Source organism: Protopterus annectens, chromosome 2.part0 (assembly GCF_019279795.1).
Source record: "Protopterus annectens isolate FY-2018-M chromosome 2.part0, PAN1.0, whole genome shotgun sequence".
Classification (NCBI taxonomy): Eukaryota; Metazoa; Chordata; order Ceratodontiformes; family Protopteridae; genus Protopterus; species Protopterus annectens.
Window position 1 is genome coordinate 564,966,386 of NC_056728.1, and position 13,217 is coordinate 564,979,602.

General features: G+C 42.2%; 1 protein-coding gene across 2 annotated transcripts in view; it reads left to right on the top strand.

Annotated features, from left to right (window-relative positions):
- GAK (cyclin G associated kinase) overlaps positions 1 to 13,217 on the top strand; it is a 2,484,892-nt gene that overhangs the window by 496,182 nt on the left and 1,975,493 nt on the right. For both annotated transcript variants that reach the window (XM_044060934.1, XM_044060933.1), the window contains exon 6: positions 4,733 to 4,858. In XM_044060934.1, coding sequence (XP_043916869.1) covers positions 4,733 to 4,858 — 126 coding nt within the window. The remainder of the gene's footprint in view (positions 1 to 4,732; positions 4,859 to 13,217) is intronic.

The following is a 13,217-nucleotide window of genomic DNA, read 5'->3' on the forward strand; positions in this document are numbered from 1 at the left end:
GGCAGACAATTTGTCCCCCCCAGCCCTGGTAGCCACGGTCACTTCGGATGCCTCCCTGATCGGGTGGGGGGGGCATTATCAGGGCAGGATGGTTCATGGCACGTGGCAACCGTTCGAATACCACCTGCACATAAATGTCCTAGAGATGAGAGCAGTGCTTTTGACGTTGCAAGCCCTCAACGACTTTCTTCCCTTAGGAACTGTTGCAGTTCACACGGACAGTATGTCCGTGGTGTGGTACATCAACAAGCAGGGCGGGACCAAGTCCTATCCCTTGTGTTGAGAAGCTCTCAGACTTTGGCAATGGGCGATCTCCTCTCATCGGTTTCTGGTAGCAATGCATATCCCTGGGAAAACCAACATAATAGCGGACAGATTGAGCAGAGCTGTACTCATGCCTCACGAGTGGTCTCTCAAACAATCCATAGTGGAGGAGATTTTTCAGAAGTGGGGCCGCCCATGCTGCGACCTTTTTGCTACTCCCAAAACAGCAAATGCCCAGACTTCTTCTCTCTCTTTCCACTTCTGGGCCACCCCCCCCAGAGACACTCTTACCCAAGATTGGCCCCGGGGACTTTTTTATGCATTTCCCCCTTTTCCGTTAATACCGCAAGTACTCCAGAAAGCTACCGTCTTGAGAGCCAAAATGATTCTTATTGCCCCTTACTGGCCTCGACAAATTTGGTTCCCGTTCCTTCATCGCCATCTCGTGGTGCAACCTTGACATCTGGACCCAGTTCCAGATCATCTGACCCACCAGTCGGGTCAACTGCACCGATCAATTCGTTCCCTCAGCCTCACCGCTTGGTTGCTCCACTTCCTTCCTTAGCCAGGCTTCCTATGATCTCTAACCCCATTAGAGATATCATAGTAGCTTCTCTAAAGTCCTCTACCAGGAGGATTTACTCTAACAAATGGAAACGTTTCTCCTTTTGGCCAAAGTCTAAGAACATAGACCCTTTTACTGCCCCTATTCAGTCAGTCTTGGACTTTCTAGCTGAAAATTTTCACTCCGGTTCTTCTTCTTCCACAGTTAAAGTCCAGTTGGCAGCGATCTCTAATTTCCATGTCGGATTTGCAGACCAGAATATTATGTCTCACAAGCTTTGTAAAGCCTTTCTCAGAGGGGTGTTCCTACTTAAACCCCCTGTTAGAGATCCTCCACCACAGTGGGACCTAAATTTAGTGCTGGCATCCTTGATACTTCCCCCTTTCGAACCGGCTGCTACATGCTCATTAAAATTTCTGTCTTGGAAGACACTCTTTCTAGTTGCTATTACTTCGGCTAGGAGAGTGTCGGAACTACATGCTCTCTGTGTTCGTCCCCCTTACTTGGTCTTCCACAAGGATAGAGTATCCTTAAGAACCAATCCATCCTTTTTGCCCAAGGTTGCCTCTAAAACAAATTTGAATCAATCCATTGACCTTCCTGTATTTTTTCCCAATCATTCTAATAGGGCAGAACAAAGTTTGCATTGCCTAGATGTTCATCGCCAACTCCGATATTATTTGGACAGAACAAAGCAATTTAGGAAATCTGATCAGCTTTTTCTTTCTTATGCTGAAAATAGGAAAGGTCTTCCTGTTTCTAAAGTAACCTTATCCAGATGGCTATCTTCCACCATTTCTGACATTTATCAGCTTAGGGGCAAACAACTGATTTCAAAACCTAAAGCACATTCTACTAGAGGTCTAGCCACTTCTACAGCCTTTCAGGCTAGTCTACCCTTGGATACTGTTTGTGCAGCAGCCACTTGGGCCACTCCTCATACCTTCGTTTCTCATTACAAATTGGATTTGGCCTCCAGGAACAGGGCAAGTTTTGGTTCCACAGTTCTCAAGAGTCTATTCCATTGAGCCACCCAGGATAGGGGTGCTAGGGACGCGGTCCCATCCAGCAAGAATGAAGGCGAGATTGACAACTTAACATTTAGAAGTTATGTACCTACCATAACGTTCCATGTTAGTTGTCTTCTCTCGCCTTCTTTCTTGCGTCCCTCCCTCCTATCCCCCTAGCCTGGGCAGACCTTGATTTTTCCCTTTTTCTCTGGGAGATTGTTCTCCCTTGGACACCAGTTAGCTCTGAATCTCTGTTACCTGGTTCCCTTACAGTCTTCTCAGGTTAGTTCTTCTTTCCTTGTGGAAAGATTGCGGGCAGTTTTTTCCTCTGATACCAAACGAGATCTGGGTAATTACCGCCTTGCATCATGGGATATAGGGCTGCCTCAAGCTGGTAAAAGTGATTCTCGAGCTTAGCAAGTGCCGAGTCGGAGCCGAGGATCGGCTCCGAACCCATCCAGCAAGAAAGAAGGCGAGAGAAGACAACTAACATGGAACGTTATGGTAGGTACATAACTTCTAATTTTGCTTTTTTTCAGATGAAGCTTGCTTGACCCGAGTCACATGAACTGTTTTGCTATAGTTTACTTTCAGGAGTGGAAAAATTTTATTCCAGTAGTACAGGTTTTAGTGTTGTATTGTACAGGAAGCACAAAAGTCATTCACTGGGGAAGAATGTGTATTTAGTTTTAAAAATCATTAGAATGGCTATGCTTAAAGGCAAAAACATTAATTTCTTAGCAGTTTTTTTAACATTTATTTAATTTACCTTGCGATTCATTGGAGGAGACTGCCACTGGTTCTGTGCTGTGAACCATCTGACACATATTAGGGTTCTGGATACATTCAAAAATTCATCTTTATTTTGTTCTTTTTTTTTACCTCCTTATGAACATTCATCTCTTAGTTTTTATATTTTATGATGCAAAAAGCGTTCACCAAAGTCAAGTATACTGTCCTTTGCTTGCACTAAATAATTCACCTGTTTGATGGAATAATTTGTTCAAAAAGCTCCTTGCATTTTATACCTCAACCTGGATTCAGAGATTTTTCACGGGGTCAATACTGAATGTTGGAGGTGTGATGGGAAAGTGAAAGGTAACTGGAATGTTTTTTTATAAGGATATTTAATGAGTTGGCGGATTAAAAAAATATCCCTACAGAGTACTTTCTTAGAAATGTTGGGGGACCAAATGATTTTATTTAAGGAAACAGATCATTTTAATGTAATATATAGGAACTGAATTGTCTAATAGAACATGGAAATCAAGTTCTAAGCCAGCCGTAACTGAAGCATTGAATATTGTAAAAGAGAAAATAATTGGAGGTGGAATCTTTAGAAAAGTGAATAAGCAAATTACGTATAAGCAAAAAGAATTTGTGAGGGCAATACATGCAGAGTAGTTTTCAGAAGCAGGAGTGAAATTTAAAGAAATGCAGGACTTGAGCAATTTAAGTAACGTTTGAGTGAACGTTTGTTAAAAAAAGAACTTGTATAAATACATGGGAATTATTAAAAATGTTTAATATAAAAAATGTAATGTGTGTATATACAATATCAGTATTTAAAATGTATGAATTTAATAAAAGCATTAAAAAAACACTCCTCAGGTTTTCGCTGACTTAACTCGAATACAGCTCTTGCTGAAGTAAGAGCATTGCAACATGTTCTATGTAGGCATGTTTGTGTTTTTTTTTTTTTTTTTTTTTTTTTTTTAACTCTTTCTTTACACACTAAGTCTGTACTTATTATGTCAGTGCTGTTTAGCTGATTAGCTGTGAAGTCCAACATAGACAAGATTAGATTTATTTTATTTGTTTATGAGGTAGGAATACTAGACTTGTGTCCCTTTTCAGGTATAGCTGGGAAATTGGTTAAGTGGCTTGACTAGTTCAAGAGTCACACAGTAGGCAAACTGAGGTGGAAGGAATCCAATCCTAAATTAAAAAATAGCTCCGAATCTTGATCCTTTATGCTTTCAGACATAAAGAATATATCAAGATTGCAGGGAATTTTTTGGTAAAAGGACAGGCATCATAGGCATAAACATAAAAAACCTTTTGCATCATTGTTGGAGCTTTTTCTGGCTGCTACTTTTGGACGAGTAACTTTAATATTTCATATTTAGTTATTATGGTGGATTCTAATTTGAATTGTGATGTAAACCCTGCAAATATTAGAAAATGTTATGGTCCTGTTAAGAACTTATTCCACTGCCTTTGCAACAGAGACGGACAGGTGTTGATTAAAATGTATATAACCCGAATGCGACTTATTACTGAAAATTGTGGGGGGGGGGGGTCTATTGTGCATCTCACAGTTAAAGATCCTAGAATGCATTCACAAAACCTTTGAGACAGGCAACTGGTTTTAAGTATTTGCCTTATGATGAGAGACTTAAATGTCTGTCGTTATATTCAGTTGCATATAGGTTTTTGAGAGGATATTTGATTTTGATGTATAAATGTTTAAAGAATTGCAATTTGGCTGCTAAATTGGGTATATATTTTGTGGATCATGTTATTAACACCAGAAATTATAATTTACTGGCTAGATTACCAACTGTGAAATCAAAGGTAAAAGACCCCTTTTTTTCATTTAAGTGTTTGTAGGATGTGGATTTATTTACCTAGGTGTAGTAGGTCTGCAAAAGAACATTTTGCAAAATACTATTACATTTTTGGTTTAAAAAATGCATTAATCAATAGGGACAATAATAAGGCAAACTGTTAAATGGCCTGTGTAGACCCTGAATTTGTTAAATATCTCATTGATTCGTTGAGCATCTCAGGTTAAAGTTGCATTTTAATGTAAAAATCAATTGTATTGTGTCATTTGACTTACTGCAATTTATTTTAGTGAATTTACTTTATTTCCTTCTTTTACTTTCAGATAGAGAATTTGTTGATTAGTAATCAAGGAACCATTAAACTGTGCGATTTTGGCAGTGCCACAACAGTAACACATTACCCAGATTACAGCTGGTCGGCCCAAAAGAGGGCACTTGTAGAGGAGGAGGTATGTTACTTGTATTTCTTAAGTTCTTTAATCATCTATGCAGTGTGTACTCCTTGATTGCTAACTTGTGCTAAGTGCTCATTTTTACAGAGTATGTCAGTGGTGTAGTCTTTTAATTTTCTTCAGGAATTACTTTCTACTGAGTCACTTTTAAAACATGGCTGTGTAGCACAGGTCTTTGTGGCTTATGCTTACAAGTAATCAGCCAGCAGTTGGCCACATTTTCTTTGTATTAGTTCACACTTAGTTTAAGCTACCTCCAAACGTCGATATGCATAAGACATAAATGCATGTTACTTCTGGTGGTCATACTGACTAATCATTCTCCCTGCTTACTGTTCCTGACAGATATCTTTTCTAAAGGTGATAGGGTCTGACTTTAGTGGAGATGTTTTCCAGGAAGCCACCACCTTGTCTCTCATGTAGTATTTTGTAATGGTATTTCGTAGCTCTTCTCATCCATTATTTTAAAATGCAAGTTATCCTGTTGACACTTAGTTTGTCTTCTAATGAAACATTGAAGGCTGATTTGGTTGGAGGTATAACTGATCAATACATCCAAAATATTTGAATAATTTTTCTGGAGTTTTATAAATTATGCTGGTAAAACATTTTGTATAAAATGGCAGTAGTGGTGGTAGTGGGCTTAGAAGCTGTGAGGTGCATTACAACACTTGATGTGAATGCAGTCTTGTACTTTCTTTGCACCTGAAGTCATGGAAATTGTGCTTTTTTTTTCCCTCCATTTTGTGGGTGTGGATGAAACTGCTGTAGGTCGTCCACAATTGTAATGTTCTATCCTTCTGACTAGCATCTGCCAATTGGTCCAGGCTACCCAGATATCTGCTTCTCCTACAACTCCCCCCTCCTAAAATAGGTTAGAACAAACCTAAATGCAGTTTCCCTTATCAGTGGATTATACTGATGTTCTTCGTGTTTCACTGTTGCAGTCATTACATTTGGGTAATCTGCTTGCAGGTTGCCCTCAGTCGGCCTGATTAACAAAGTCTTGGGTCATGCGTCAGTTGCTGTCCCTTCTTCCATGACGCCAGGGGTATAAAACATGCAGCCGACGCCATTACATCAGTCTTTCTCATCGTGCGGTGCCCGAAGCAGAAGCAGTTCGCAAGTGCCGGTCGGCTGACTCCTGAAATTTTCGTTTTCGAGTTTCAGAACCGAAATCTTCAACTTAAAGCTAAGAACCCCGTTGGGGAAACTTTTTCTTGCTCCTTACCGATGTCAGTAAAAGTTAATAATTGCATTATTTGTGGAAAGCAAAAACCTCATAAAGATTTTCATTCGTACTGTATTCTTTGCCTAGGCCCTGACCACGACGTACCTTGCTGATGGTTTTGTGCTTTATTTACTCAGCGCACTATCCGTCGTCTGTATATTTTTGCCTCTAAATATTTCAGTTCTCGGTTTAATTATCCAGAAATGTCATCTGTTAGCCATCCGACTACCGGTATTCAGAAAAAACGCAAAGATAAAGACAGAGACAGGCTGCTGAGGTCCTAAACTGTGACGCTTCTGCTAAGCCAGTTCGCCGGTATTCAGTGAGGCGCTTTTGCAGCCCCTGATACCAGCTACTTCTGACTCGCAGGCCTCTACTGAGACCCATTCGGAGACCGGTATGCCGCGAGATACTTCCAACTATGGAACCCACAGATGTTTCTACCTTGGATGTGTCCGGAGCCGCTGTGCAGGCACCGGGTTCTGAGGGTGTATTCAGGCCTACGAACTTGCATATTAAATCGACGCCTCCTTCATTACTAAGGCCTAAATCTCGATCCATGTCTAAAAAACCGATGCCCAGGCCACATGCTCAGGCCCCTATGCCTAAAAAAATGATAAAAATGGCTGAAGATCTAATTACTCTAATCAGGGGTAGTCAAACCCCCCCCCCCCCCGAAAGATGCCTAGGGCTGAGCTTGATTTATAAATCTTCTGATCAGGATTCTATTTCTTCTGATGACCTGGGTTTCTCCTTACCGGTTTATGAAGATTCTGTTCCCTCTGCTTCCCTTCCTGAGGATATTTATTTTGGGAAACCTTGCATACTTTAAGGGAGCATTTTCACTGGGAAAGCCAGGAACTTTCTGATTCAAAAAAGAGGCTTAAGGATTTGCTGCTTCTACCTCAGCATAGGCCTTTGGCTACTCCTCCTGTACTAAACATTACTGATGACGTTTTCTCTGAATCCAGTTTGGCCCCTGATTCCCTGCCTCCTGCTCCTAGTAAACCTGACAGATACTACAGGGTTCCTGAGTCCGACAGGTTCCTTTTTAAAAATCCTATTGCAGTTCCAGAGACTATTTCTCAGAGACCCAAGGGCATTAAGACCTCTATTGCTAAAAATCCTACCCCTTCTGATAGAGACTTCAGGGCGCTGGATAGATGGGTTAAAAAGGTTTATACTTCAGCAACCTTGGCAATTGGAGCTTTAAACTGCCAATTTCATATGTTAAAATATCAGCAACATTGTCATTGGACTGCTTAAACAGAAAATGACGTTGATTCCTGACTCTGTGGACAATAAAGATTTACAGGACTTAATGCATTCTGCTGAAAAAGTTGGAAAACATACTTTGCAATGTGGTTTTGATTCTTTAGAGGCCTCTGGCAGGGCTGCTTTTACTGGGTTTGTGCTTAGAAGGCATGCTTGGCTTAAGGAGCAATCTTTGCCTGGTCATGTTAAAGCTAAATTGTTGGATGCTCCTTTAAATCAGGACCGCCTGTTTTGCAACAAGGTTGAAGAAGTTCTTAAAGATGGAAGATAAAGCTAAATATATGCAAACTGTTAAAGATTTTTTTACAAGTGCAACCTCCTAGATTTAGTAGGCACTGGACTACTAAGAATTGGTCCTTTCCAGCCCCCTCCAGATCTTCTCAAGCCAAACCCAGACACAGCAAAAACCCTAGGTTTCAGTCCCAGGGGACTCTCAGAACTAAGCAGTGGGGGGCCTCCACTTTCAAATCTGAGAATAACAAGACACCCCCTATGGTAAAACAGTCTCAATGACTTCCTTTTAAAATTTCCAAACACTTATCTTCTGACCGCCCCTTTGGGGGGAAAGATTGCTCTTCATGCAAAGAACTGGGAGCTCATAACCCAAGACAAATGGGTTTTAAATATAGTGTCTCAGGGATACAGATTTCATTTCCACACATTGCCAACACCAAATGGGTGGCTGGACCTGCCCCCAAATCAGTGGGCAGAGGTTCAAAAACAAGTACTTTCCTTCTTAAGCATGGGGGCTATTCAGTTGCTACCAGAGGAGGAAAAGGGACAAGGTTTCTACTCCAGGCTTTTCCTGGTAACCCAGAAAAGACAAATCATGGCGTCCAATCCTGGAAGGCTATGTTCAGCCGAGGTACCAGAAGACATTAAAGCGTTTTGCTGTTTGCTGGCTTCAGTTTGGTTAATATATTGCATGTTTTATACCCCTGACGACCGATGTCATGGAAGAAGGGACAGCAACCGACACAGGACCCAAGACTTTGTTAATCAGGCCGACTGAGGGCAACCTGCAAGCAGATTACCCAAATGTAATGACTGAAACACTGAATACACTCAAACATCTACATTTATAGTAAGTGTACACAACTGTACTTTCTGGATAATGTCTAGATATTCATAATTTGCTGTGTCAGTGAGGCAAAAATCAAAGGTCCCGTGCCATATATTACCTAGCTATAGAAGTCCCTCTATGACACAGGAAAACCACAGTGCTCATGTACAGGAACTAGAATCACATGGTATTAAACCCATTACCATTTTCCTAAGTGATCTAAACTGTCCATCTGTAAACTGTGAAACCTATCCTTCCAGTACTGCACAAGTACAGAGAGTCCTGAACTTTGTCATTACAAATGTGCTGGAACAGCGAAATAACATCTTGGCTGCTCTTAGTGTTATGGAAGCGTCTTGCACCATCCATTGTCTGTCTTCATCACTTGTTAGGTCTGACCATAAAACAGTTTCTTCAAAGTAATACTGAAATAAGAGATCCCTTCCAGCCAAGGTACCTTTAGAAAATTTTCTAAGACAAGTTACTTGCTCCTAAGTGAGTGATACATTGACAAGCTTAAAGTCCCTACCAATTCCGTTAACTCTACTGAAAGTGCAGAAATGTACACCGCAACACTAACCAGCATGTAAATAGCTGCAGCTTTACCCTGTAGGAATAAGTGTGCAGCAAACCCCGGAAATAAGCCGTCATGGTGGAAACATATTAACAAGCTTTGTAATAAAAGGAAAAAAAAATACCAAAAGTAGGATGAGTAATTCCCCGAATGTTAGAACCCTTATCACTGAAATAAACTACTCAGGAGCTTAATAAAATCAACCAAAGCCAAGTTTGAGGATAAAACAGCTAACCAAGCCAAAGACTATCACAAGACATTTTTAGCTATGTTCATAATCTCAAAAACACAATACAGCAGTGCCATGAAGTGATTGTGAATGAAGTTGGCTCCGCTGAGGCTAAAGATATAGCAAACATACTGGCTGATACGTTTAGCTGTAACTTTACCCTTCTCTCCCCTCCATGTGTTCCTCAAGAGATACCTGAAAATGGCTCACCTTCAGCTGTCACACAAGATCAAGTCCTAAAAATGCTATCAAAAGCTAAAAATACTGCATCGATGGATCCTGACAATATCCGTGAATTCCTGTTAAGTATCTTGAAGCATGATTTGTTCAAACTCAGTCTCCGTATAGGTTTGATACCAAGCAAATGGAGAACAGCTACAGTCATTGCCCTGCATAAGGGAGCACCTTCTACAGACCCAGGCAATTACAAACCCATAAATCTGACCAGTCTCGTACGCAAAGCCATGGAATGACTTCTCATGGAAATCAGTCATAACATAGGGAACCTCCAAACACTGGGCCTGTCTGTTTGGATTTGTCAAGGGCAGGTCATGCTTGCTCAACCTGGTGGATTTTTTATTATTTTTTTTTTTGGAAGATCACCAAAGCAGTAGATGAAGGTAAAACTGTACAAACCTCATACTTCGACCTGGCTAAAGTTTTTGACATAATTACGCAGTTCCCAACTCGGGCATGGTAGAAAAGCTAAATAAACTGAATAAGTCCAATGTCACCTGCTGTATTGCCAACAGGCTGACAAGGTGCAGATATTCAAGATAGGGAAAGTTATCTCCAGAAAGAGACCAGTCTCCAGTGGAGTTCGCCAAGTTTCTGTGCTGGGACCTTTCCTGTTGGGCATAGGTTCATAGGTGTTTACTACGCTAACTACCACAAGTGCCTTTTTAAGCATAGCTATGCATTCCATCCTTTTCTGAAGTAAAAACCAATACCAAAGGCTTCTGGCTGACTAAGTTTGCAGATGACTGCAAGTTAGGAGCAGTCATTGAATCCTCAAATTACTTCACCATCCTACAGGAAAGTTTGTATCAAATGAATAACTGGTGTCTAAAATCATGGACTAAATACCAATAAATGCATAACTGTATTCTTGGGGGCGTCATCTACCCCATGGAACTACCACACTGACGGCACGCTCCTAAGAGTTAGCCCAGTTATTTAGAACTTGGGAACTTGTGTAGAAAGTTAGCTAACTTTTGACCTAGTTGTGCCTGTGGTTTTAAGAAAGTTCTCCTGTACTGCACAGGATGTCCTTCAAGGATGCATCTGCAGTCATAACATATGGGTTGCCCTGCCTCAGGCAGCCCTTCAGTCGGACGGATTCCAGAGTCTGGGTCTGGCCTCGGCTGATGTCGCACTTTCCCCGACGTCAGAGCTTTTGGGGTATAAAGGCATCAGCCGACGCCATTTTCCTCTGTCTTTCTTGCCGCGCGGTGCCCGAAGCAGAAGCTGTTTGCAAGTGCCGGTCGGTCAGATCCAGAGATTTCAGCTACCGAAGACTTCTAAAAGAGCTAAGTACCCCGTTGGAGACTCTTTCTTGCCTCAGCCGATGTCAGACAAAGTAAATAATTGTTTAACTTGTGGGAAACAAATACCTCATAAGGATTTCCATTCTTTCTGTCTTCCTTGCTTAGGCCCAGACCACGACGTATCAACTTGTTTAGCCTGTGCCTCCTTCAACTGACGGACTCTTAGACGTCGGTCGGAGTTTGCAGAAGAGTTTTTTGGATCCGTTTTTGCATATAAAATGCCGTCGGAGACTCCGACTAAGCATTTGGCCAAAAAACGCAAGGAAAAGGACCGACACTCGCGGCCAGCGGTTTCGGCTGAAACCACGGTTAGGCCTACCGCGAGTGTCTCGGTTTCGGCTGAAACAGAGTCCTCGGATCTTACTTCTGCCGAAAACATACCTCTGACAACCGAGGCCAGAGCGGCCCCGGCTGAGTCGGCTTCAGAAATCCCTACCGAAGAAGCATTCACACAGGAATTGTCCGACACCATTCCATTGGACATTTCTACACCTGCACGTGGGGCAGCTAGGCCCCCTGCTTCTATGTCTATTAAGGCCTTCTCCAGGGCTAAAGCTGCTAAAATTTCAAAAGCTTTACCTGCCAAATCTACTTCTAAGAGACCTTCTTCAAGTTCTCAGATGCTCAGCCTTGCTGAGGACCTTATATCTTTGATTAGGGGTTCCCAACCTCACCCAGACAGGGCCTCCCATCCTCCTCCTGACAAAAGGCCTAGGACTGAACCCCCTGAACCTCTCTCCTCTAATTACTCCTCGGATGGATCTGATTTATCAGACCATCAGGAAGGGCCATATTCACCTTATGAGGATTCAGATGCAGAAGACTCTATTCCTTCTGCCTCCCCCCCTGAAGAATTTTCCTTTGGGGAGACTTTACACTCAATGAGGGAACACTTTCAATGGCAGGGTCAGGATTTTTCTGATTCAAGAAAAAGATTAAGGACATTTTTACATTTGCCACAGCATAGGCCTTTAGCCATACCACCTGTGCTAACTGTAGTTGATGATGCGTATAATGATGTCAGTTCTGCCCCTGATTCTCTTCCCCCGGCCCCTGCCAAACCTGACCGATATTACAGGGTCCCGGATTCTCACTTTCACTTGTATAAAGCCCATGCTGCAGACCCAGAAACTATTTCTCAGGGCCCAAAAGGTGTTGCAGCTGCCACTGCCAAAAACCCCCTACCCTTTGAAAGAGAATCAAGAGCATTAGAGAGATGGGGTAAAAAGGTTTATACATCTGCTACTCTTTCTACCAGGGCATTAAACTGTCAATTCCACATGATACAGTACCAGGAATATTTGTTAGATCAGCTGAATAAAAAGCTCTCTTCTCCTGAACCTTTAGACCGTAAGTCCCTTCAGGATTTGGTACACAATTCTCAGCAGGTCAGTAATCATTTCTTAAAATGTGGCTATGATGCACTGGAGGCTTCATTTAGATCAGCTATGACTGGGGCAGTAATTCGGAGGCATGCCTGGCTAAAAGAGCAATCCTTGCCTGACCATGTCAAGGCTAAACTACTAGATGCTCCAATGGAGAAACAAAGTTTATTTGGCTCCCCTGCACAGGAGATTCTAAAGAAAGTGGAAGAAAAAGCAAAATCTGTGCAAACAGTAAAGGATTTTCTGCAGGTTCAACCTCCGAGGTTCAGCAGAAACTGGCCTTCAAAGAATTGGTCCTTTCCAGACACCTCCAGAGCACAGAGGGGCAGGAATAGACGCCCAAGAGGCAGAGGTCAATCAAAGGGTGCCTACAGGGGTCGTCAATGGCAGCCTGCCAACCAGAGGAGTACTGCCACAGCTGCAACTACATCCACTTCCACAGGACAGATACAATGACTTGACTCTTGATTCCGCCTACCAGGGAACAACTGGAAGCACCCTTGGGCGGAAAGCTGGCTTTATTCTCGAAAAACTGGCATTGCATTACAAAAGACACATGGACATTGCAAACAATAGACAAAGGATACAGGTTTCACTTCCACACTTTACCAAAAAGGAGCGGAATGCCAAACCTTCCACTAAACCAGAAGCCAGAGGCTTTAAGACAAATCAACAATTTACTTCAGATGAAAGCAATAGAAAGGGTACCGTCTATGGAACAAGGCCAAGGATTTTACTCCAGACTATTCCTTGTACCAAGAAAAGAAAACCAATGGAGGCCTATTCTCGACTTGTCCGCACTAAACACATATCTCATTGTACCAAAATTCAAAATGCTGACCCTACAGCAACTTCTTCCCATGTTGGGCAAGGAGTCTTGGCTGGTGACTCTAGATCTCAAGGAGGCATACCTGCACGTCCCTATACGACCAGATTGCAGAAGACACCTCAGATTTCTTGCAGGATCAGAGCATTATCAATTTTTTAGCATTCCCCTTTGGCTTATCTACTGCGCCCAGAGTATTCACGAAATGCCTGGCATCAGTAATTGC